The following is a 26,900-nucleotide window of genomic DNA, read 5'->3' on the forward strand; positions in this document are numbered from 1 at the left end:
TGGAAATGCACTGGCTTCCCACAAGGGCACACTGAAGAAGGAGGCAGAAGAGCCTAAAACCATCCATGAGCCCCACCCATGACTGCCAGCCCCCTCCAGAACCTGACACCCAGCACCCGGAAGGCTGGCCTTGCTTAGCTTCAGCCAGACCAACTTTCTAGTCCCCGTCTCACCTGAGTTGGGAAGATGGATAGGGCTTTGAATTAAAAGCTTTCCCTCACTGTCTCCTGGACTCTGAGAGGTATGTGAGCCTGAGAGTAAACAGGGGGGTTATTAATGTCAAACGAGGACAATTACCCCAAAAAATGTGAGCACATCAATAAGAATCTGAAAGCAACTTTTCAGGAATATAGGACACAATGCAAATTAACTGTCTGAGCTCTGAGTATATATCATCACCTAATCTCTCAGAAACTCTCCGGTTACTATTAAGATATTAACTGCAGGCTCAGCCCAGGCATTGATCTTCTTCTCCTGGAAGGACTTCAACGACCTTTGTCTTCGGGCTCAACTCGTTCCATCCCAAAACTGCTGCCACCCTCTTGCTGACTCCATGCAAACCAGCTCCTTGAAGCTGCCCTGGCATGGCAGGGTCCTTCTCACACCTGCAGCTTTGCTCCTGCTCCACAGCCCTCTGACCAGAGAGCACTTCTGAATCCCAAGAAGGAAGGAAGAAGGGAACAAAAGGAGAAGGGGGGCCTAGCCACAGATTTACTGCCAAGTCTTTAAACCACATTTCACATCTGCCAACTGCCCTGGGGCCTGCCCCTTACTTTTCTATCCCCATGGTGTATCTTTCATTCACTCACTCACTCTTTCACAACACAAATGTCTGTCCAGCACCTACTCTGTGTAAGGCAGGAAGTGCAGGGTGTGGCCCTGACCTTGACCGACTCACAATCTGGGCTCCTACAGCTGCACACATGTGACAGGCCAAAGCTCTCAAGAGGCACAGGGAGTAAAATGTGTGAGGCTGAGTAGCGCTGATTCCAGCTCTTCTACTTGGTAGCAATGTAGCCTTAGACTCTGATCCTTGGACAAGCCACCTAGGAGGGACCTGGTGCCACTGTCCTGCTGCCATAAGGGCATTCCCCACTCAATTCCTGGCTCTTCACACTGAACAAAGACACCACCATCTTAAGTATCAACTGCTTCAACTGCAAAATGGAGATAAAATGCCTAAAAGTGACTCCCATGAAAACTGACGCTGTCCATGTGAAGATCTGGTACACAGCAAATGCTCGGGTAACAGCAGCACTTTGACTACTCAAATTGTGCCACTGACTTGCCCTTCATACCCGTCCTGAGTACACAAGAATGGCAAACACACCTGCCTGTGCTCCTCAGCCAAACGCACACCATCAATATTCAACAGTCCAACGGGCCCGCGAAGCCAACTGCTCCAGGTCCCAGGGCTGGGACATACATATCAATGTCAGAAGGAAGGCTTTAACCCTCCCTTCTCCATCCCCTGCTTTGAACCTGGGCCCCACATGCCTGACATGGGCTTCTGAAGCCTCTAAGCCTTGGGGAGCCTGTACCTCTGTCCACCACACATTCCTTCCCACAACCCTGCTAACCATCTTCTCTGAAGGCAAGCCCATGGAGCACATCTCCATTCTGAGCTGGACCCAGGCCCACAAGCAAGAAACAGATTGATTGCATTATCATTTTGAGACCCAAGTAAGCACCTGAGAAACTCAAAAGCCTATGCACAGCCTGGCCCTGCCTCCAAATGGCCAGTAACAGAGAAAAACATCCAGGTGGGTTTCCTTGAGAGTGGCATTTCTTAAGCACTAATATCCACCCTTCCCCAAAGAAAACCTAAAGCCAAGGCTCCTTCCAGCCTAATCACTAAGAGCTGCTGCCAGGAAGGGCAACTGCCACACCAATCCACACACCACAGAGCTAGGCCCTGCAGGCTACCCCACCTCCCGACGGCCAGCTCTGCTTCTTTGCATGTTTCTGTTAGTGCTGGCCTCCAAGCAGGGCTCCCAAATGAAAACAAAAGCAGAATGCAGCCCAAAATGAGATTATAGTGAAGAACTATAAGAGTTACTGATCAATCCTCCAGGGGGCACAGCCTCCCTCCCCATCCCCTGCACCCCAGCCCCATCCTTAGGCCCCAGGGTGCCTATAAGATGGGGCAGAGAGGCCGGGCGCGGTGGCTCATGCCTGTAATCCCAGCACTTTGGGAGGCCGAAGTGGGTGGATCACCTGAGGTCGGGAGCTGGAGACCGGCCTGGCCTACATGGAGAAACCCCATCTCTACTAAAAATACAAAATTAGCTAGGTGTGGTGGCGCATGCCTGTAATCCCAGGTACTTGGGAGGCTGAGGCAGGAGAATCCTTTGAACCCGGGAGGCAGAGGCTGCAGTGAGCCGAGATCGTACCATTACACTCCAGCCTGGGCAACAAGAGCAAAACTCCACCTCAAAAAAAAAAAAAAAAAAGATGAGACAGAGAGAGGATTCCTAGGCCTCTGAGCTCAGCGTCCTTGTTGAAGCTTTGCCCAAGACTTAGGCTCCTCGTTTGGCTGCCAGCTGCCACCTTCCACAGATAAAAAAATTCATTTCTGAGAACGAGGGGGTGAGACTGGAAGAAGCCTCTGAGGTGGAGGCAAGAGGACAGACAGATTCTGCGAGCACAGGAAAGACAGAACTAGCATGGGGACGCAAGGTAGGAGGGTTAAGAGGAGGGGCCCAAACACACCAGGGCCAAGTTCACACAATGATAGGAGGAAGGAATAACCATGTCAATCACAGGAGGGATGGGCCCAGCAGAGGCCACAGCTGCAGGGAAGAGGGGTGGGTGCCCCCATGTTTAACAGAAGGAGAATGCAGGCAGGAGGAGCGAGGGGTGTACACTTGGCTTTTCAGAGTCAGGATCATGGCCCTAGAGAAACAGAGTCAGGTCAACATCTCCCAGTCAGCAGACTGAACTGGGACAGAACATTTGCACACGAAGTGAGCCCCATGGGAACGCCAGGCCTCCAGCGGACCCTATGCCTGAGAGGAAGCACTACAGAGATAAGGATGCATTTGCACTTCCCCCAAGGGCCTTGCTGACCCTCCTGGCCCACGCAGACCACAGGTAGGGGCCCCTGTTTCCCCCCCGGAACACCAGAGGGGTGTGCGCTCTGCCTCCCATGGTGGTAAGGCCCGAGTGAAAACCACATGAGAAATGACACTGTCAGTGGTAAACCCAGCTTTTGGGACCAGGCCCTCACTGCCATGAGTAACACTGATTCTACAGGAAAATGAGAACCCAGGTTGCAAACATCTGCTTTACACTTACAGGCTGGCATGGGAGAGTGGAATGAATGTAGACGTAGGGAGCAAACAGCCCTGGACTCCATTCCCAACTCTGCCACCTTGCAGCACCGTGCCCTGAGGCCCTCTCAGCCCCAGGTCCTCGGACGCAGGTTGGGGCATGCCATCGGCACCTCAGAGGTTTCAGGGGACCAATCATGTGTGTATGGAGCCCAGCACTGGGCTGGACACATGGTAGAATCTCAGCAAGTGGGAGTTCTAATTGCTACCAAAAGTGAATGTCAGGGAGCAGCCACCTTGAGTTCCTGTGATACTGGGTAGAGCCCATGATAAAGTCCGCACCAACATTGCCTCATTCTACTCAAGGCACTTCATCAGGCAGGCCAGAACCCAGGCAAACAGGAATTAACTTAATGCTCTGTTTGGCAGTACTTTCCCTGGGTCCACCATCCATTCTTATTCCCCGGAAGCTGCCAGCCAAGCAAACTGGAATATTGATCACTGCAATCATCTCGATGGAAGTCTGAGGGCCAAGCACTTCATGTGCGTTTCAATTAGAAGAGTGGGCCTGCCATTCTAATTCTGCCTCATTCCAGCCAGCTTCACTCTAAGCAACAAACGGGCTCCTAAAAAGTTGAGTTCATCAGCAATCTATTAATGGAATCACACCTCCACATTGATTTTACATTATCATTGCAAAATGATACATATTCATTTTCCATCTTCAAAGGAACCAGAATTGCTGTCTCTGTGCTAAGCTCTGGGCACCACTCAAGGCCGCTATCTCACTGACCATGCACAACAGCCCTGCAGGCTAAGCATGCCAGCCCCACTTTACAAGAAACAGTGGGGGAGAAGCAGAGGACCTTCCCCAGACCTAGGGTAGAAAGAGCCACGGCTCAAACACAAGTCTGCCCAGTTCCTTCCCAGGAGCCCCAACAATCCCAATAATTCCAAAGGCTTTTGCCTCCAATTCACTCCCCCAACATTTGGCCATATGTGCTTTGGTTGGAAAGGCAGCCAGGTCATTCTAATTCAATGCAGCCCCGGCCCGCTTTGCTTCCCGCAGCAAGGCTGATGCTCCCTAGGATCCAGAGACGAGCCACATACGGCCTCTCCAGATCCAGAGCGTGGGAAAACGACTCAGTTTTCTCTGTACATCAAATACCAATTTGTATTTCTATTCTTAAAAAAATCAGTTTTCAAAGAAATAAAAAAGAATGGTCTCTTCCCTGAGAGGAAGCCTGCTTGGTAGAAAGGATAGGGCACTATCCGTAAGAGAAAATTTCATTCACCCCAACAACCATTTGTTGGGCACTGCTGATACAGAAGCCCTGAGGTCGGCAGGACAGGGTCAAGAACGTAATGAAGCTCAGCTGTCAACCCCTCAGAGAGGGCTGGACCCTTCACAACCTAAGGGTGTCCTCCTAGCAGATCTCCTTCAGTGCTGGCTGGCTGCACGGGTCTCATCCCTATGGCATTTTATTTCATGCCCCTGGCTCTGCTCCATGGTGGTCAGGAGGTGTTAGTAACTTCTTCTCTGCTTAGTGACTTCCTCTGGAGCTCACAGGGAGAGAAAACCGATTCAGAATCATGAATGCTCATTTCAACTACCCTGCAGGAAGAGTTCGGGGGACACCTGTAATTCTCTCATTACCTCATTTAGCTACAGTTAGTTTGGAGATCACAAAACTACTCAGCTTAAAAGGGTCTCAGAGAACACAGTTGAGCCTCTATGTTTGCCAAAAGAGGAAACCAACACCCAGAGATTGCCTGGCCTGCCGAGGGCTCAGTTGGTAAACAGCAGAACCCCATGTGGCCCCCTGGCCGCTGGCTGACAGCACATCACTCTGTCCACCCCCGTGTCCCACCTGTCTTGTCCCTGCTTACGTCAATAACCTTGCAAAGGAATGAGTCACTCCTAGCCCAGATCATGCTTTTAAAGCCAAGGGGATTTTTTGTGTTTTTTTGGTGTTTTTTTTTTTTTTTTTTTTGGAGGAAGTAATAACAAAGAAAAGTGGGGGAGGATGTCTTAAATAAAGATTGTCCCTCTGACGTGCTGGATGGAAAGCTTTCGGGTGTGAGACGGAATGGTGCATGATTATAGCCAGGTAATAATGGCTGTCACATATCAGGAGAGAAGATGTCACTACCTTTTGACAGTGGACACTTGGGAAGAAAAAGTTACAAATAGAAAGCTTTCCCTTTACCTTCTGAGGGGTAGAATAATAATTCACCTGAATTGTCAAGATCTGTTCCAGGAGCATTTGTGCAATAAAGAAAGATTCAGAAAACCTCCTGTGCCATTATGGGCATTCATGGGAGTAGCAGTAATAACTGGGTTTTAAAAGCCTCGCACGATTGAGCAAAAGTGCTTTTCAGCACTTCCTACTCCTTCATCAGCACCTACTAACGCCTGTTGTACCCCAGGAGGTGCACCAAGGAGAATGTAACTGAGCCCCTCCCAGGTGTCCATGCTAAAAATGACATCCAAGCCCTCGAATTCCACAGAGAAAATGGCAAGTGCCTGCATACAGAGAATAAGCAGAACTAAGACACATGCAGAGCCACCCAGGAGGAGAGAAGCCAGGTGCAAGTTCCAGGGGATGAATTGTCCTCCCTACTGCCTCTCAGACTCTCTGGTACTTTTCCATTCCTCTGTATGAACATGTTTTTCTTCCTTTAGGATCAGAAACAAACTAAAAAGAAGCCCAAAAAAAGAAAAATGTCAACCAACAAATTCTCTCTGTAATTCTCTTACTACCACCAGAACCTGCTGGTACAAAGCACTGGGAAGGAAGAAATGACCAATCCCCAGGCCGGGGAGCCTCCTGGAGGGGACCCAACCTGAGGCAGCCCTGAATGGCAAGGACTTGCCTCCTGGGCACATGGGCAAGGTGCTCAGGGCCACCCCTGCCAGGGAAGTCTAAGACACAGGGGAGGAGGCAGGGGACCAGCCCCCCCGACACTCAGACCTCAGTGGACAGAACTGGTCTGAGATGCGTGAATTAACAAGAGAAGGTGATAAGCAAGGAAATGCCTGATGAGGCAATGCAAGGAGGATCAATGTGGACTGAGGCCACGAGGAGGCCGGCGGAAGCAGAAACTGGGCCTCTCTGGCTCTGGCTCGGTGGAGCAGAGGCTGCAGCCACGGGGAGGGGGAGGTCTCTCCCGCCCCAGGAACAGCGAGCAGCCGCCGACGCGCCCCGGAGGCCCACAGGAAATATTATTGTGAGACAAAAACTGAATTATGAAATCCGCAAGCAATAATTAGTTTAAATTACTACTTCTACTTGAATAATTAAACACGCTTATTTTCACTCACTGATGTTTTATTCATTACCATACATCTTTCTTGAAAGTTGTTTTTAACGTGAACATTCTTTTATTTGCAAAGATCCCACAGAGATTTACTATGCTAATTTCAAACCTTTCCTCTAAAATAAAAACAATAACAAAAACACTCTTAGATTATCATACATTAGTGACTACTGTGTGGGGTCCATTATCAACTTAAGTCATAGCAACTGGAGAGAAATACTGTGGGTAGTTGTAAAGTTATTCACACACCAAAGCTTCCTCCCTTTAAAATTCACTACTGAAAGGGCAATATTTAAATCAGTGCAAAGTGATTATGAAAATAAAAAGACCCGAGTGGAGAAAGACTACTTAGCCACAGATGGAAAGTGCCTTTTGCTTTTTATCACACCCTGTATTAATGAAAATGTTTTTGCATTTTCACAAATAATGTTTGGATTTTATAAGTCTTATTTTTACACACTGGAGCCAGGATACCCAGAAGCACAGTAATAAGGGCTTAAGGTTTTTATTAAACAAAGTTACCTTTGGGAATAAGTACTAACTTAAATATAATCCACGAACTAACTCTTCCTTGCTGGGCTATTAGCTGGTGCTGGCTGCATGGCAAAACTCCAAATCCTAGCTAATGCCAACAAGCTGGGCCTGAGTCAAACCCGGAAAGGAGCAGCAAGGCTGCCACCATCATAAACCAGCTCCACTGAGGACCAGGAGCCAACAGCCCTCCGAGGGGGCCACAAAGCCCAGTTAATGTGCAGGCATGTGGGTTGTACTGCAGAACTGACAACAGCTGCACTCACTGGATTACCATGACAAGTATCAAGGAATGTCACTGCAGTACAGGACACACATGCCCCAGCTCTGTCACTTAAAAAGCCACTCCTCCAGAGGAGGAACTGTGCCTTTCACACTCCTGGTGCCCCACAGCACCTGACCCATGTCTCGGAAATGGCCAGTCCTCACTGAACATTCATTAAATTAAGTATCTTTTTTAAGGCCTCAACTGTACTTCTCTTTCCCCCAAGTCCTTTAAAAGCAGTCATTCAGCCCAGTAATTCAACAAATGCATCTAACCCTCTCCCATGTGTAACTTAAGTTATTCCTGGAACCTGCAGCACCCGCACCCCCTTCATCTAGTATTTTTCCCTCAGTTAATATAAGTAAATTCAAGTAAGTCTTTTTCACATGGTTGCAACCAGTCTTCTGGAGCCACAGGGAAGCAGATTACTCAAAATTTTGAAGTTTCAATTTTGAAATCAAAAATGACCATCTACTAACAGAATGATGAGCTGTGGCATCAGCTTGGCCTTTGGAAAATGAAGGGACTCCAGAGGCCACAGGCCAGGGCTTAGCTGATTCTAGAAATCAACATTATCTGCGTCATCATCGTTAGAAGCATCCGGAAAGCAGAACAGAGCTTCTGCTGGGCTTCTGTTTCCGTGGCAACAGCTTCACTGGCCTGTTGCAGGGAAAGGCATAGAAGATGGGAACTGGCAAGAGAGAGGGAGAGGGGCACAGGGGGATGGAAAGGAGGAAATGCAAAGGAGAAAAAGGAAGGCAGAGGCAGGACCAGGTGGAAGGCCAAAGGAGAGCAGAGTGAAAAAAGTACAGAAAAAGACATGAGAGAAAGAATGAGAGAGAAAGAAAAAGGGGAGAAATGCAAGAGAAGGAAAGGAAAGGAATGGAAGGAAACATACCAAGCTGGGGCTTTTGTCTGAAAAAATCACCTACAGATGTGCATCTATCAGTATGCAAAGAATGCTCTAGTTTCACTCATTAAATGCAACACATTTCCACTCAGTTACTGCCTCAAGACACACTCAATTATCCGATAAACCACAGGAAGGTTGTGTAAAAACGTCAATGTGGTAAGCAGTCTAAATCCGAATTCTAGCTAATGTCAACATTAGCCCAAAAGGCTGGCTGGGTTAAATCCAGAAGGAGGAAAAAAAGAAGGAAAAAAAAAAGAAAAAAGGAATGAGAAACCTGTTATCACTAAACAGCTACCATTAAGGACAAGTCACTATTGGCACTTTATAAGTGAGTGCTCTGTAAGTCTCATTAAGGTGCAAACCTTCTGCTTGTCTTGTTCATGACTGAACTAGGAAGCAAGTCTTGAAAACCAAAAGACATCCAGTCTGAGCTTGACTGTAGCTTCAAAGCTCTGGTCTCCTGATATGGGACATCAGCCAGGATGTGTGGGGTTTGCTCAGAACAGGGAACTCAAAATTAGTGGCCAGGACAAGCTCCAGTCCATTCCTTACTGCCCAGTCCACTCCCAAAAAAACAAATTATTTATTAAATAGCAAGAGCTCTCTAAATGCAATATGGCATCCTATATTGGATCCTGAAACAGAAAAAGGACATTAGTGGAAAAACTGGTGAAATGCAAAAAAAGTCCATAGTTTAATTAACAGAGTTGTACCAATGTTAATTTCTTAGTTTAATAAATGCACCAGGTTATGCAAGATGTTACTACTCAAAGAAGTTGGGTGAAGGGTACATAGGAATTCTCTGTATTATTTTTATACCTCTTCCATAAATCTGAAATTATTTTTTAAAGTTTTACAAGAAAAATAACAAGGGGTGTTTAAAAGTTAAGACTCCTGTTTTTCTAACAATGATTTATCTTTTTCATATAAAACCAATGCTCCGATAGGGCTTAACTATCATAAAATTTTACTGGAATGCTGGCTGAAACATTATAGTGAAGGCCATACTCCTGCAGCAAAAGTAAATTATTAAACTCCAGTGTGTTAGCAGTGTCCCTTCCCTCTGAAGCAAGAACAAAAGGAGTGACATGCCTCTGCACGTCAAGAAACACGGCTCTATTGGGCAGAAATGGAATGCACTTTGAAGAGTGTGCATTGCAACCTCTTCACACTCCCCACTCCTGATCAGAAGTCTTCTCCGGGCCGGGCGTGGCAGTTCACGTCTGTAATCCCAGCACTTTGGGAGGCCAAGGGGGGTGGATCACTTGAGGTCAGGAGTTTGAGACCAGCCTGGCCAACATGGTGAAACCCCGTCTCTACCAAAAATACAAAAATTAGCCGGGTGTGGTGGTGTACACCTGTAATCCCAGCTACTCGGGAGGCTGAGGCAGGAGAATTGCTTGAGTCTGGGAGGCGAAGGTTGCAGTGAGCCGAGACCACACCACTGCACTCCAGCCTAGGCTCAGAGCAAGACTCCATCTCAAAAACAAAAAAAAAGTCTTCTCCAGCCTGTCTTGCTCCTCATGCTTTATGCATCCGATGCCCAGCCTCATCCAGCTACCTTGCAGTTTGCTGACGGCAGCATGCTCTTGTACACCTCCCTGCCTTTGCACACTCTGTTCCCTCTGCTAGAATGCTCTTCCATTGCTTTGCTGCTGAGCAATGGCTACCCATCCTCTAGGACTCCTGTGACTCGCTGACACTCCCCATCCCAGGCTGTTCTTTATGCCCCAGAGCACCTTACCCACCACCCTTCAGAGCAGTCATGACGCTGCGCTATAATGATCTGTCCACCTGCTTCTTTCAATGAGCCAGGAGCCTTTCCAGAAAGGCTATATTCATCTCTGTATCACACTCCCATTCCTAGCACCCAAGTCTCACAACAGATGTTGAATGAATGAAATACTATGTCAAGAATGCAGGCAATTCTTTAAAGAAAATACCAGTAACAACTTTCCATCTTCTGTTAAAAGGCCGAAAAAAGTCTATTTGTAAGAAGTGAAGGAAGTAAGCCCTTTTAAAAGAAACAGATTTTGTTACAGAACGACAGGTCCATTTCCACCAACAATATAAGCACTGTACAAGTATCCTCTTCCGACTGAGAAGCTGAAAACCTTTTCAAAGGTTTTGGTTTCCTTGACAACAGCATTGCTGGAGACAAGCAGGGAAATAATTAAAAAGTGTGTTCCCTTTGCTTTGAACTCCTGAAGTGTTTTTAGGCAATAACAAACAGGCCACACTTGACAACATCAGTGTGGACAGAGCCAAGGGCATGAGGGGAGACCCCATCCTGCCAACCCTCCAGCGGCACCTCCTCTGAACTTGGGGACCTGAGTGAAGGACTTGAGCCATTTGAGAAATACAACATTCACCATGAGAAACACAGACCATACAGTTCAGGTTAACAAAAGCACTTTGCAAGGTCCAGATCCCTGGCCAAAACCACAACACTTATCCTCACAACAGTTCTGTGAGCTAAGTATTGTTACAGCCACTTGGCAGGAGAGAAACCGAGGCACAGAAAAGAGCAAAACAACTCTGGCAGTCTGGCCCAGGGACCTGTGGCCCTGCCACAGCCCACCCTAGAAAGAACATGTGACCTCTCCTTAACTTGACTCGGACAGAGATTTCCCCTGGCCTCTCCTATGATCTTCATCTCCTCCCTGGGCAGCTGAGACAAGAAGCTAACTGCCTTTCCTCTGAGTACCACTGTCCTGCCATCCCACATGCCTATGTGAGGCCACTTGTGTTGGCTTCTCTTGGACAGCAAGAACCGGGCAACCTTGTGCCACCTGCCTTGGGTCTGCGAGAACACAGCACGCAGAACAAGACGTGAGGCACTAGCTGGGAACAGCGGTCAGTTCTGTGTTTGATTGACAGGCTTCCTTCTCCTTTTGGGGTGGCTTTACATGGTCTGTCTTGCTTTAATAGCTTCACTTTGTTTGTATCTTTTATTGTAGGCTTCCTCAAGTCCTTTCTGGATTTATGATTTATAAATAAATAATAAACAAACGTACAAGCTGCAAGCCCATGACCATTACCTGACAGTGTAAATACAAACATTTCAACAGATGTGGAACAATCATAACTTTGATTTAGCTCCCAGCAAAGTTTCCAAAGCCCTTTCACAAACCTGGCCACATTTAACCAATCCCCAGTCCCCCACAGGGATGCCTCCTGCACAGACTGGAGGTGAGGGCTGGGTGGGGGAGTGCAGTTGGACCCCTCCAAGATTCTCCACATCCCAAGATTCAAGGAGACCCACAAAGAGCGTGGTCGACTGAGCAGGTGCTATGCATTCAAACTGGAGAAAACAAGGGAAGAAAACAAATTCCTTGCCCTCACGGAACTTATATCAGAGCTCCTGCCATTTTACAGATGAGCTCATTAAGACACAAAAAGATGAAAGGCCTTGGCACAGTTACACGACTACCTTTTGGGAGCTCCCAAGCAGGGAGGTGACTAGAACAATCCCAGAAAGCAGAGGCAGCAAAGGTGAGTTCAAATACCAGCCCCGTGCTTAGGAGCTACATGTCCTTCAATACCCCTCTCTGGTCCTCAGTTTCGTCATCTGTAAACGGGGCATATGGATGCTGATGCTGCCCCCAGCTTGCATTATGGAGTGCCTGCCATAACGCCTGGCATTCTCCTGAGAGTCTGCCATGGGTTCTCTTGTTCAATCCTCAGAAGACTGAGGTGGATGCTGTTATTATCCTTGACTTATGATGGGGAAACTAAGGTCCAGAGAGTTAAGTAACTTACCCTAAGCCACACAGAAAGCACAGGCGCTGGGGCTGAACCCCAAAGTAAGACTCCCGGAGCTCTGCTGATTACCCAGCTGAGGGCAAATGAGACGTAAACCCCCGTGTGGTGCCTGACCCGGCACAAGTACAGGAAGCGCCAGCTGGCCTTGGGCCACTGACCATCCAGGGCTAAAGCTGACGACAAGCCCAAGCGCTTCACCTGGCCATCCTCACTGTCCCCTCCCCACAGCATGCACAGCACAGGGCTGTCCTCCCCACCCACCTGGCTGCTCCTCATCAATGTCATTGTTGTTGTTGTTTTTTGAGATACAGGCTTGAGTGCAGTGGCACAATCATGGTACAATCATGGTTCACTGCAGCCTCAAACTCCTGGGCTCAAGCAGTCCTCCTGCCTCAGCCTCCCAAGTAGCTGGGACTACAGGCATGTGCCACCACACCCAGCTAATTTTTTAATTTTTTGTGGAGATGGGTATCACTATTTTGTCCAGGCAGGTCCCGAAATCCTGGCTCCTCATCTTCTAAAACCCAACTCATCCTTCCCCTTCCCTGAGGCTTTTCCTGTCCTCTGCCTCCAGCACTGACAGACCTAGCCCACTCTCCTGTATATTCCTGTTCCCAGCACAGATAGCCCTGGAGGGCCTTTCTCATCATCCCTCTCAAGTCTGCTTTGATGTCTGTGCCTCATTCACCTTTTGCCAGCAAGAGTGGGTCTGGTCCCCTCTGATCCCAGGGCCTGGCAAAGAGCCAGAATTTAACTGCTAGCTGGACAGCCATACAGATGACCAAATGAAGAAAGAAGTGAGGAACCGGCCCTGCTGACACTGCCACTGAGCGCCCTCTCTGTTCACAGCAGAGACAGCATAAAGCAAGGCCCAAGGAATTCACAGGCCACACAGCAGCAAGTCCAGAAGCCCGGCTCATGGAGACGTCCCAAGGCTTATCAGCTGAGCCGTCCCCCAAGTCCACCACCCCAACCACTGCCAGCCATGTCACACTGCTGGGCCGGAAGACAGGAAGCCACACCTAGAGGGACCTGAGCTCCTCAAGAGTCTGCTGGGGTCACTGGGTGCACACCAGATTATTTGATCAACGAATCAAGGCAACTGGAGGCAAATTGGATTGCAAGCCTCACACGCTTAGGAACTCGGCTTAGGAGGCAATCACAGAATAAACCCCGGCTTGGAGTTCTTGATAATACCTTCCATTTGTAAGAGCGTTACCGTTTACAGAGTGGTTTCACACATCTAACCTCCTCTGATCCTCACAGCCCCGTGAGATAATTATATCACAGATGAGAATGCTGAAGCTCAGAGAAATTAGAGGAGGAATGTGCCTGACTCTCTTTTGAATATGCAGTGTGTGGAGCACTGTGCTCCGCTTGGGCGAGGCCCTAAGTGCAGTATTTCAGGGCAGAGCAGCTCACAGCCACCATCTTGGCCCTGACCACAGGACACTCAAGCCATTAAGGGCCTTGGAGCCCGAGGCCTGAGTGGCTGACCCAATGCCAGCATCTACTTCCCAGCCCTCCAGCAACATGGGCTCCAACCTGCACTACACCCCTCCATGCAAAACGGCCCTCACTCCCTTTCCAAGTAGTCTACTGCCCGAGTTGCCCAGCTCTGAGCACCGGAAAGTTTTCCTTCACCATGTGCTGACCTCTTCCCCCAACACACACACTTTCCACCATCTGTCCTACTCCTGCCCTGGGAGCAAACCCGAATATACCCCGTTCTCCTCCCACAGCAGCCCTGCCAGCACCTGATGACAGCCACCATTCCCCTGTCCCTGGGCTAACAGCAACGCGCCAGGACACCCAGGTACCAGAAGCATATCAGAACACACTTGAATGAGAGAAAAGAACATGAAAAGAAGCCAGGACGAAAACAAACAACTTTTCTAAGCAAAGGTTACAATGAAAATCTGTTTTAATTTGTGTTTTTGTGTCTTTCAAAATAACACTTCAACTAGTTCAGAAAGAGACCACTTCTGTTTATAAAACGCTCTTTCATTTTCCCTACAGTTGTCAGGCTGTGTAAACACACTGCGAGTAGGGAGAGAGAAATTGCTACTTGTGAAACTTTTAATGCTAGCATGTATGTGAATCAGAATTCTAAACTCAGCAGGTTAAGAATGTTCTGAAAGCAATTTTGGTGTTAGTCTAAATAATTATAGATCACATTCACTTAGATAAGGGCCTTTGCCCCCTTGGGGCTTCAAGGGAAAATTCTAGGCACGATAGTTAAGCAAAATGGTTGGTTATTACGCAAGCTTGGCGGTGGCAGTGCAAATTGGTATAATCCTTTTGGAAAGCAATCTGACAGGAGATGTATCTGGACCCATGAAAATGTACAACCCTTTGACCCAGCAGTCCCACTTCTGGGAATCAATCCGAAAGAAATAATCCAACAGAAAACGGTTTCATGCATGAAGATAAACCACTTCAGCATTATCTATAATAGCAAAAATTAGAAACCACCTAAGTGTCCAAGGGCGGCTAAGTAAATTACAGTTAATCAACTCGATAGAGCGTCATGGAACCAGTGAAAATTGACAGCCCTCCAAAGACGCGGAGGCGGCTGGTGGCACGGTGTGGCGCAGGCAGGGCTGGGGGAGAATGTTAAATGGAAAGACAGGCTGCAGAGCTGCACGCACACTCTTGACAAACACAGCTCATATGGACCAGAAATGGATGGGAGGGTGTTCAAAGGATAATCATAATTTCAGTGTACGGTCGAGTTGGGGGATTTTGCCTATGGTTTTGAAATGCTGCTGAGTCATCTCCACAAAGGGCAAAAGGAAGGGCAGAGGAGAAGGGGCGGGGGGTAACAGAGGCTTGGACCCCTGGGATCACGTTTTCATCACACAGTTTGGAGAGCTAACCAAGCAGAGTAAGACAGAGACATGGCTGGAAAAGAACTCACGCAACCCACGGCTGGGATGTGCTGCCGTTTTTACCAACACAATAGTGAGATTCCCCCAAAATGTAATTACAGATGTAAAGAAAACAGTGGTCCCCAATTACACTGTCTAAAATGATTGAGGACCCCAAAGAGCTGTTGTTTTTTCAGATTATAGCTATGGGTACTTAGCATATTAGAAGTGAAAACTGAGGACATTTTAAAATATTTATTAATTTATGTAAAAGTAACAACAAACCCACCACATGTTAACAGAAATAACATATTCTTATAAAAATAACTCTATTTTCCAAGACCAAAAAAAATTAGTGAGAAGGCATTGTTTACATTTTTGCAGATCTCGTTAATGTCTGGCTTAATACAAGACAGCTGGGTTCTCAAAGCTGTGTCTGTATTTAATCTACTGCAAAAGCACATGCCCCATAGCCTCTGGAAAACTCCATGTATACTCAGGAGAGAATGAGAATGAAAAAGGCAAATAACTCCTAGGTATTATTATGAAAATAGTTTTGACCCCCTGAAAGGGTCTTGAGGCCCCCCAGGGATTTGGAGACCACAGTAAAAACCACAGCAATAAATTACAGCATTAAAAACTGCTACTGCAGTATGTGGAGGGAAAGAAGGGTTTAGATTAGATGTATAGTTGGAGCTCAACTATGTTGAATCTTTTTTTTTAAGGCTGGATGAAAATATACCAAAAAGTCTGCAGTCATTGCCTCTGGGCGGAGAGAAAATGGGCAATTTGTTTCTTCTTTATACCTTTCTGTTCTTTCCAGATTGCATTTCTTTTATGGTCAAAAACAACATTTCTTTTTTGAGGAAAGGTTTGGGAAGCTGTGGCGTACCCATGCCCTGCGGAATAAGCTGGATGAGAAGAAGGTCATTTTAAATCATGAATAGCCAGCATCAGTGTGGGGGAGCGTCACGAAGCCGGCTGCTGGGGACCGCGGCGCTGCTCCTTAATATGCCCATCGATCCCTGGCACCACGCACACATTCATCATGGTGGCACAAGGCCTGCCTGGAACCCACTGACGAGAACTGAAACTGGCTCAAGCTAATCACTACTAGATGAAGGTCAAATATAGGTGACGATTTATCAGATCTCAGGGTGGGGGAGGACATGCCATGCTCTAGAGCCACGGACAATTACAAAGGGACAGGGCCAGAGACTTGACGACGAGAAATGTCAGGTTTTCTCTGTTAAAAAAATAAATGAAATACCAAAACTCAACATCACACAACACCCTGGTGGGGGAAGAGGGTAAAATATGATGAAAGGTCAATATTGTTAGTATGTAAATTGCCCAGATAAGAGAAACGCTAAGACTACAGGAGATGAATGGACAAGAACCAGGATAACAAATGCTTGTTTAGAATGAACGAAGTGCCGGGCCCGTTCTAAAAGAGTTGTACGTAAATGAACTCACTTGGTTCTCAAACAAGACACCATTAAATTAGCAGACATTTTCAAAAGGTAATAACTCCACCGCTGTGGAGGGTGAGAAGACGCAGCCACTTTTACACAGAAATGATGGTATGTGTCAGACACTGAGCACTACAGAGTCCCCAAAAAGAGCGGCACAGATCTGCACACTGGTGGGAAAAGACGTGCTGGACAGTGAGAAAACCAAGCTGGAGGACAGGATGGAGAGTGCAGTCTGCACACTAAACAGGGAGACCTTGACCCTCTTCCCCAGCTCAGATGCCGGAAGGCTGGCAGCAGGCCAAGAGCCCACCCAGAGAAGACGCCTCCCCGAGAAGCTGACCAGGCTCAAGGAAATACATAAAAATAATCACAAGTGGGTTCCTATGATGAGCGCCAGCCTGCCGCCTCATAATCCCACATCCGGCCCGCTGCAAACAAAGTCCCTTTGCCCCCACACCAGTGCATGTGCGTGCACACACACACAGCTTTCGGTCAGGTCAGCTTTTTAGGGCCTCCCTCCCTAACTGGAATGAGCAGCAGGAAATCTCTTAACATGGAATGCAGACACCAAAACAAAAAAAGACCAAAGGAGATAAGAAAGAGACAAACATTTCAGAAAACAGGAAAACTTTCAAAGAACTCAAAGAGCTAAGAAAAGACCTTGTAAATATACAATAAAAAACAATATGTTATATTAAAAAAAAAAGGAACATTCAGAAAATAAGAAACAGCTCTTGGAATGTAAAAATATGACAGAACAGAACACTTCCCTGAATATATATTATGCTTCAATTTAAAAGTTTATGACAGCAGAAATACAAATTCAAAAAAAGCATTGAAAGATAGATAAAGTGGAAGAAATTCCCCAGAAAAATAAAACAGAAAGGCCAAGAAATAAAGAAGAGAAACCCAGAAGCTCAATCCGGGGACATTCAGGATGCCCAAGCAATCAGAGTCACAAAGTCAACGGCCTTCACCAGCAGCAGCCCCCCAGGGTGCCGCTCAACTCTGTATGGCCCTCGTTCGATGGGGGGCCAAGGTCCCCAATGCCTCACTCCCAGCAAGGAAAGGCAGGCCTGGAACAGCTCCACGAGCCCTGGCAAAGCAGAGTTCTAGCACCGCTTTGGTTGTAGGTTTCTAAAGCCCTTCTGGTCCTCCCTGCAGTATCACAGTATTCCATGTAGAAGATCAAGATACACTATCCTCTGCCAAGTTCAGGAAACTTCAGGAAGCTTGCCAGAGTGGAGGTCAGGTGAAGGCAGGCTTCCAGGTATCCTGGGCTGACACAGTTGGTCTCACTCACATGTACCTTCTGACTGCCCCTCAGTGCTTCTGTCCCCCAACTTGCTCCACTCCCCCCCAATATATCATGGGTCTGCATGAGAGCTGTGTCCATCTGGGAGAACAGACAAAAGAAAACACCTGATGAGAAACAGCAGAAGCTAGAAGAAAAGCTTAAAAGGTTGGAATGACTTACCTAACCCTTCTCTTAAGAGGGAAAAATACTAACAATCTGGGGGAGAAATGACCATCCTGTGATTTTAAATGCAGGCTACGAAAACAACGTACCTACAGTATGATTAAAACTAGTTGATATATGTAGGGAAAAAAGACTAGAAGGAAACGCTGCTTGCAAAATGTTCACAGTCATTAGGCTTGAATGAAGGGTCCATGGTTTATCTTTTAATTTCTGCCATCTTCTTGTATTTTTCTCCAAAATTTTACCACTTTTATGATAAAACAAATTAAATCTAAAACAACTCATTTGGACACAGGCCATCACTGGGCATTAGACAGGCACCTTTAAGAGTCTACTGTCTCCAAGTTTTAAAAGCAACAAGAAATAATTTACTAGACTGTCTCAACCCCTAAGTGCGCCAATTTTGCAATCTGCATTTTTCAATTACATTAAAAGCATTTTTCCAAATTGCTCTATCCTTCCCTTAATGACATGGGATGAGAGTGAATGAGGCTTGCTTCTCGAGGACAGAACCTGTACCTTCACACGGCTGTTTTCTTCCTGTCAACATCTGGTGAGCACAAGGCCCTGCCCTTGGTACACCGAACTGTTTAAGTTAAACGGAATGAACTTATTAAAAAACAGAAAACACAGCTTGGGTTCTGCTACACTTTAGTTTTCTTATTCCTCTCCAACCCGAGGTTTTTTCTGTAAGACACAAGATTGTAAGGCAATTGGAACTGGGAAATGTCTCATTTGTTGGCCTCAGAAACGTCGCGGCTTTCACATGGGGGAGGAGGAGTGTCAAAAACACTTCACTTCCCACGAAGAGAAGATTCCAGCTCTGAATCTCATGGCTCTTTCCAGAGGCTCCACAGCCCTGCTGCCAACCAGTCTAAAGACCCTCACTCCCAATCCTGGGGTAATTCAGGTGATTCTGAACTTCCTCTGGAAGGTGGGAAAGAAGAAAAGCAGATATAGCGTCCAGTCCAGGAAGCATCCAAACACCTACTGCGTGTCCTCGGGCAAGTGTCTTCCCCTCTCTGGGCCTCTATCAAATGAACCAGATGAACGCTATGCATGCACGCACATGTGCACACACACATCACCCATTCTCTCCTCACCTTCATCTAATTACCCTGGATGCACTATTAATCATTCACTCCCCAAATACCAAAGGACCACTACCACCACCCAAACCTCCTTCCCAGCTGCGCCTCTCATTTCCAATAGATTTGCCTCGTGCTTAGAATAAATTGCCAATCATCTGCATAATGTTCCACGACTCCTCACTCCACACATCAAATCATTTCTCAGTCTCATTTTGTAAAATCCATCAAGAATAATTCTTTCAAAACTGAAATAAACCCTCACTCTGGCACTTGGAGCCATAAATTCCTTGTCTTTGAATGTAAAATATATCACTTTCTACAAAGCACATCTAAGATACCCTAATATAATCAGATTCACTAACAATGATAAATCAACAGGATCCTGTAATACATAAAAATGCAAATCCAAACCACCCCAGAAATCATCTCTTCTCCATACGTCCCTTAACAGAGCCATAAAATTTGGAAGCTGGGATGGAGCTTGGACACCACTTGGGTGAAGGGGATACGTTTTTCCATCTCTTATTCTCAGAGGCAGGAGGGCAGCATGGGGGTGGTAGCTCTTTCTGCTCAGGCTCTGAGTCTGAAGCTTCCCTGCTTGCCCCTATCATTTACTTGTCCGTGTGACCACAGATAAGTCCCTTGACCTCTTTGTGCCTCAATTTCCTCATCTGTAAAATGGGAATGAGGACAGAAGTGGCCTCTCAGGCCTGTAATGAAGAGGAGATGGAGCATTTAGAACATGCCTAGTACATGGTAAGCACTCAGCAATGGCTCAGCAATGGCTAGTGCTCTCCATTCTCTTGGATGAGAGAGAGATGCTTTAAATGTGACCAGTTTGGGGACAGAGACTCAGCTCTCCAACACAGACCTGCCAAGTGTTCAGTACATGAAAAGGGAGTGCATGAATGGCTTGGCACAGACAATCCTCAAACTCTTTAGATTCTAAAAGTATTTATCTCAAGAACACGGAGATTGAAATGCTTTAAAAATGTGTGCATAGAGACAATGAAAAGAGTCACAAAAAACAACAGTTACAGTAAGTTGGAGGACTCTGGGTGATTTGTCTTTTCTACACTTTGTTTTATAACTAATCAATACAGGTACAGGGGAGTCAGAAACATGCTTCCTCAGCCTCTCTCTTGTCAGGCACTAGGCTGGATCTTCTCATTACAGCTCTACAGCAACAACCATAATTGGTGGCCATTTGCCAATTATCCCCATTTTACCAGTGAGAAACTAGGGGATCAGAGAGCCTAAGCGATCTTCCCAAAGTCACATAGCTACCAAGCAGAAGATTTGGCATGGGAGCCAAGGAGTACAACAGTGGCACTGAAGGTTTGCCTGTCTACTCAGGTCCCACTCACCACACACAAGGGCTTTAGCTAATGCCCGGGTGTAAATCAAAGCCCATCTTAACTGCATTAAGGCAGCAAAAAAAGACAACATTTATGTACAGCCATATTCACTGCAATACTGATTATTTTTTAAACAAAAGCAGGAAATTATAGGAAGCAACATGGAAATGACGAAGCAAAGTATGAAATTTGAGACAGTTATAAAAATATATTTGGGGAAAAGTTTTTAATAAGGTAGAAAAATTCCCCTTACACATTACAAAAGATTGGGCAGCAAAGAAGAATTCAAAACTGCACATACTATGCAATAAGCCCAATTATGTAAACAGATAGGAATGCAGGGCCGCAGACCAGGGAGGCCCCTCGTGTTAATGAGGCACTGACTTGGGGTTGAGAGTTATCAATGATTTCTGTTTCTCCTTTATACTTCATATTGCCACATCATCAGAGTTTTTCACAATAAGCATCTATGACATTCATGATCAAAAATTAAAAGGTTTTTTTTAAAAAGTATTTTAAGGAAGCTTGTTACTGGAAAAATTTCTAGAGTAAATTATTCTGTAAAGCAAATAAACAACATCTAACTCACATATTTTCTTTAAAAACCTTCTGTGTTTTAGAACTGCAGGTTTTCATACAGGTACAGAAGGTCCCTGGAAGCAGAAAACACATCTTATTCCTTTGGGACTCCTTCTCAGTGCCTGGCAGAGGGTTCTATACATGGGAGCATTCAATAAAGGCTGGTTGTATTTGGTTAAAGCAGGCCATGTACACGTTTTCCTTCAAAAACAGGCATCAAAGTCTGAATTTCTACCTTTACGTGCAGTGGGTGTTCAAACACGTTAAGCCGAACGAGTTCACTGGGAGATGAAAAGAGTATATAAAAGGGTATCCATGCTGGGATCACAGCTATGAAAAAAACATGCACGTTCACAGACAGGGGCAAGAATGGATCGTCAGGAAAAAGCCGTGGTGCAGAATTATGAGTCATTGTTTTATTTTACTTAATTTATCTAGCTGTAAATTTTTCAAAACTAATAAAAGCATATTTTACAGCTCACAGAACATTTAGAACATATTAAAATAAGTATCTTTCCACTGTAATATGCCCAATTGAAATTTATGAATTCTAAAGCTACATTTTAAGGAGATGAAGGAACTGGCACTCCATGTTCTTTAGATTAATAAGTTGGGCTGTGTTGTTTTTCTCCTGATCAGAAAGAAATCATTTTTCAGTAAATGTTACCTTGAATCAAGGATTCTTCCACATTCTAGAAGCTTGGATGAGCTGCTTATATTAAGTCTTACTGTGCCCCCTAGTGGCGAATAGGATTGATCCACTCAAAAGACAATCCCTTCCCAAAGGCTTGCGATAAAATCCAAAAAACTTGTTTTAATCTTTATCGATCACTTAACATGTACACAATTTTGTGCCAGATGCTGGAGAATATAAAAATGGGTTCTGGCTCAGGAAGCTTAAAGTCTAGCTAGGTGAAGCTGATATGCTTCCATGGCTACCTATGTAAAATAAGACACCAGCACAAGTCAAGGAAAGAAAATTCTTGGGGAAAAGCAGGAACTCGAGCACACACTAAGTGCTGCTATGTGCCAGGCACTGCGTGATTCACAACTAATATCGTTTACTCTTCACAAAAACCCAGCAAGGCATGTTTAATTCTCTCCACTTTACAGATACTCAAATGAAGGCTCAGAAGTGAGGTAACTTGCCAGAGACCACACAACCAAGGGGCTGGCCGCAAAGGAAGGACCCCAGCAGGTCTTGTCACCCAGCCCCAAGCTCTTCTCTCCTTCCTGATTCCGCAGGGGCCCAGAAGACACTGGCAGATTTTAACCAAAAGGCAGGGGGAAAGCACCCTGGGAAGGGTACACTGCTACACCCACCTCTTTGAGCTCATTCCCCGCTGTGCCCACCATTTCCTCTCCTCCAGGGACTGGGCTGCAGCCAGCCAGGACTCCTGCCTGCACCTGAGGCCCCATCCCCACTCCAGATCCACGCCCCATAACCACACACTGCCTTCCCCAGATCACTAGGTCCCCAAGATCTGCCATGCTGCCCCACCTCTGACACCAAGGAGGGAAAAGAACACCATGTGCTGCCCAGCCAGGCCACGCACAAACCTGGTGGCCCAGCAAGCCTGAGGCCTCAGCCAGGACTTCTGGTCACAGCTCCTGCCTGGCTCCCCACCGGTTCCCAATTCATCTTCCCATCCTGGCTCCTCCAGCCCCTGCCATACACTCTTCACACTGAAAAGTTGTTCAAAGTCAATTTGCCCAAAACCAATTTGCCAAATAACCCCATCACTGAAAATTGTCAAATATCTTAAAACAGAGAGAGGGCCCTGGCTCACCATTTGTATCTATGGCTTATAAAAGCCCTAATGTTCACAACACCACAGTAAAAAGAGGATCAGGAGACGCCGACCCTAGCAGCCATGCTGACCCTGGCCCAACCTCACAACAGCAGATGTGCTCTGTCCTGGGAAGGCACCCAGGGCGCACAGTGCAGTGGGTGGGGCTCCCAAGAAGCTGCCTGGCAGCCCAAGGGGCCTGTGCCGGTGTCATCACCTGCAGCACACACAGTTTCCTCAGGACAGGCGGGCACAGCAGCGGCGCCTGGCCCCACCCAGGGTAGCCCCACAGACCTGGACCCAGGTCTCTGAATTGCCCAGGAGCAGGGCATTCCTACCACAGTCCCTCAGTCTGAGCCACCCTCACTGCCATTCCAAACTGGGCCCGCTGCGCCCTCTTCTGGTCATGAAGTGTCACAGTTAGTTGGCTGCTCACAGTTTCCCCTCCATGGGGGCAGAAACATCTCTCCCCCACATCCCCAGTGGCACCATCCCTGGCATATTCGTCTACTCCACAAGGCCAGAAATCAATGCCTCCACTCAGGTGCCCTCTGCTCAAAAACTAACGTGGGGATGCTTCTGTTTAGGAAATCTAAATTTCCCAGGCAAAAGTGACCCAAGCTGCCCCTCTGCCAGCAGGGCCCAGGGAGCGCTTCACACCACCAGGCGGAGGCCAGTCCCACAGGGCCCCAGGTCCACCCCTCACCATCAGGAGAACTCCAGAGGTGAGCAGGCAGGTGGGCATCCACCAGGACACACCTGCTGTCCCCACATCTCTCCAGGAGGCAGTGCCCTGAGTGGAGGACACGCCGCCCATCTCTGCCCATAGCAACCCTCTCCTCCTCTACCCTGTGCTGCCTTTGGCCAGGCTGCCCTCTCTCTCCCTCCGGGTCCCTCAGAGAAGACTGCCTGTGCCCCTCAGGTGGCTCACCCCACAGCCAGGGCTATCTTCCACAAAGCCCCTGCTGCGTGCCAGCCCCTAGACTGGGTGCCTTGGATGCCACTGTTCACCCTGATTCCAGCCCATCGGCTGCACCATGGTGCTGCCCCAGGAGGCGAAGCTGCAGTCACCCCTGCAACAAGAGACAAGGGCGGGAGGCCCCTGGCCCTGCTCCCAAGGCCCACGGGCAGCAGTGGGGAGCAGAACATTCAAACAGCAGACAGTCATGAGGGACGCCCAGAGGTGAGAGGCTGGACATCAAGACGCCCTGCCAACCTGCCGGCTTCTCAAGTGGGGGGATTTGTGTGTCTCGATCAATGCTATTTCTCTAGCGCCTAAAACAGGACATTGCACAAAGCTAGAGCCCACTAAACACATATTCAGTGGACCCAACAGGGAGCTTTTCAGAGAAGATGACTTTCCAGGCTGAGCCTCGGCTGTTGAGCAGGAACCTAACAGGCAGGAAAGCAAAGGGAGGAGACCCTGGAGAGGGTGGGGCGCGAGAAAAGCATGGAGGAAAGAAGGCCTCAACAGGAAGGTGAGCGCAGGAAGGACAAGGGCCATCACTCGAACTGGGGCCAGCCAGACACTGCGCAGGCCCACCAGCAACCCTCCGGACAGGCTTCCCACCCTCCAGCCCTTGCAGCGCAGACTTGGAAAGGAGAGCGGAGAAGCCCCAGGGCCACAAGATCAATCCCAGCAATGCTGTGATCCACACCAGAGATGCCAGAAGCCTCCGCGCACACTTCACAGCCCCCAGAGTGGCAGGAAAAGCACCAAAGACCTGAGTGAAAAATCCTGGAACTCCAGGCTGAAGAGAGAATATGACTCTCTCTCCCACAGGACTCTGAGTCTTGCTGGAAAAGAGCACAGACAAGCCACTTCAGGCTTTCAGTTCACCACTTAAAAACGACACCCATCAATTCAGCTCATTTCAAAGACATCTCTATACTTGGAGCTTCCTTTCCTCACTTAAGAAACTGCTTCCGAGGGAGAAAAGCTCAAAATGTAATTTGCAAGTGAAAAGATCTAGGAAAGTTGGTTCCAGAACTCTGAGGTAACAAAGGCAAGGGAACCACCATTTACTGAGCGCCTATGAGGTACCTGGCTCTGTGCAAGGCACTTTTTCAGCATTTTTCTCACATGAGCACATGACCCAGGTATGATTTTGCCCTTTTACAGATAAGACACCAGACTCCACAGGAAGGCAGCTGGTCGACCAGCTAGCTACTCTGCAGCAAAGCTGGATGTGAAGCCAGGTCCCTTGAAGTTATTTCCTTTCCAAGAGCTTTCTGTTCAGCTTGCATTTAGTTGGCACCCGCTACATATCAGGTGCTTTGCTAGCTGCGAGGAGAGAGAGGAGGGGCGCAGTACACAGCTTGAAGGGCTAGAGACAGGTCCCCGGTGGGCACGACGACCTATCACACTGTACTTGCATACTGTGGGGACTGCATTACTATTACTTCAGTAGCCTGTAAAATAAATAAGACAATGCAAAAAGGAGTTTCCATGTACAACCAGAAGTCCCCAGAAGGGCCCGTGCAGCCCTCCCTGACCTTGCTTCCCCAGCCTCAAGTCCCTCATGCTTGAAGCCAGCTCCCAGGCCCTCATGCTTGGAGCCAACACATACACAGGGCTCCTGCAGTCAAACGCACCCTTCCACCCCCATCACCAAGTGAACCTTCCCCTTCCTCAGGAGGCCTTTGCCGAGCCCTCCCGGGCTGGGCTGGTACCCCTCCTGTTGGGCTCCCAGAGCACCTGTGTGTCCTACTGGGGGCCCATCCTCACAGCCCAGGGTTGTGTCTGTCTACTTTTCCATGGCTCCTGCCTCACTGTGCAAGCCCTGACACCAGGGGCTGGGTCTACCTACCTCTCCTAACAGCTCCTGAAACCGGCACAGCACCAGGTACAGAGCTGGCATGGCTCAATGCTCCACAGGGTCACCGAGGACATCCCCAGTCCCCAGGGCTTGGTCCTGGGCCTGCTTTTCTTCTCCCACTATCTGACCTCCTCCCTCACGGCCTCTGAGAGGGATAAGAAACAGTATCTTCTGGTGACCTGAGCAAGGCAGCATCAGGGAAGGGTTGGGGCAGGAGGAACCTACAACCCAGGGCTGACCATAGATGACCCTTTCTCAAATGTGACAAAGAGAATTATAGAAATCTACACAAAAAAAAGTTCAGCCTATAACCTCCCTCCACTTCACTGTCATTCCAGCAGTGTATTCCTAAGAGCATCTGAAAGCAGAAGTTTTCACTCAAGTCTTACCTTGAAAGTTTTATCCATAGAAGTGGAGAGAAGCATGTGGCTCTTAGAAAGGACTGGACACCACTGAATGGTGTTGACAGGGCCCCTGTGCCCTCTTAGGTGGAAAAGCACTTTCCTGGGAACCGTGGTTTCTTTATAATGGCTGTTCAAATATGGTTGAATAAACTCAGACACTCTGGGGCCCACATAGAGAGGGGCTGGGGCACGCCCTGCAGGGGGCCCCTGTGGCTCCATCTCTTTACTGTTGCCTGTTTCCGTGCTTAATGCCTGCAGTTGTCTTAGTCTTTTGGGAGTATAGGGTACTACACAGTCCTCACACTTTTTCTTCTGAAAAGAGCTGTCATTTTTACCTACAGTTTCAGATTCACTTTGAGCACAGAAAGATGACTTTGGAAAGTTCCTGGAGAGTTTTACTTGCTTAAAGCGTGCAGCTGCCAGGGGTATGTGGCTGGCTGGAACATGGCTCGTCCACAGAGAAGAACGAGAAGGCTCTTTGATGGGGAAGGTGACTTGAGGCTCCTTCCCAGGCCACTGTAGCCTCTGGCTGGGGCAAGAACCCCGATCGCTTCTCCCAAGCTGAGCCAGTGGAAGGCGATGGCCCCCTGGGTCTTCACAAGAGCCATGCTTTGTGGGCTGTACCCCTGCTTTGGGCACATCCAGTGTACCAGATGCAAAATCCTTCTCAGGTGGTCTGGCCACACCAGAAGTGTCTTTCATCTGGCCAGTGGCATCAAAACTTCCTGCAGGCTCTGTCTCAGCCTCCGAGTCCGAATCATCATACGCCACCAGCGAAGCCATTAAAGACAGAGTTCTTGCTGTCCTTCAAAGCCAAACCACCTAAGATCAAACAAAGTCAAGCATGAGAAAATGTACATGGAAGAATATGTATGTAGTTATAAGAAAACATGTCACCTAGGAAATCCAACAACTCAACACTCATAAGAATAAACACAGGCCAGGCACGGTGGCTCATGCCTGTAAT

General features: G+C 47.7%; 1 protein-coding gene across 3 annotated transcripts in view; it reads right to left on the reverse strand.

The window, feature by feature from the left end:
* WDR25 (WD repeat domain 25) overlaps positions 1-26,900 on the reverse strand; it is a 166,882-nt gene that overhangs the window by 136,161 nt on the left and 3,821 nt on the right. For 2 of the 3 annotated variants that reach the window (XM_011991635.1, XM_011991636.1), the window contains exon 2: positions 25,919-26,755. In XM_011991635.1, coding sequence (XP_011847025.1) covers positions 25,919-26,716 — 798 coding nt within the window. In that variant the 5' untranslated portion in view covers positions 26,717-26,755. Of the gene's footprint in view, positions 1-25,520; positions 25,688-25,918; positions 26,756-26,900 lie in introns of those variants that run through there. The other variant, XM_011991637.1, reaches the window with a different exon arrangement.

Source organism: Mandrillus leucophaeus, unplaced genomic scaffold (genome assembly GCF_000951045.1).
Source record: "Mandrillus leucophaeus isolate KB7577 unplaced genomic scaffold, Mleu.le_1.0 Scaffold4, whole genome shotgun sequence".
NCBI lineage: Eukaryota > Metazoa > Chordata > Mammalia > Primates > Cercopithecidae > Mandrillus > Mandrillus leucophaeus.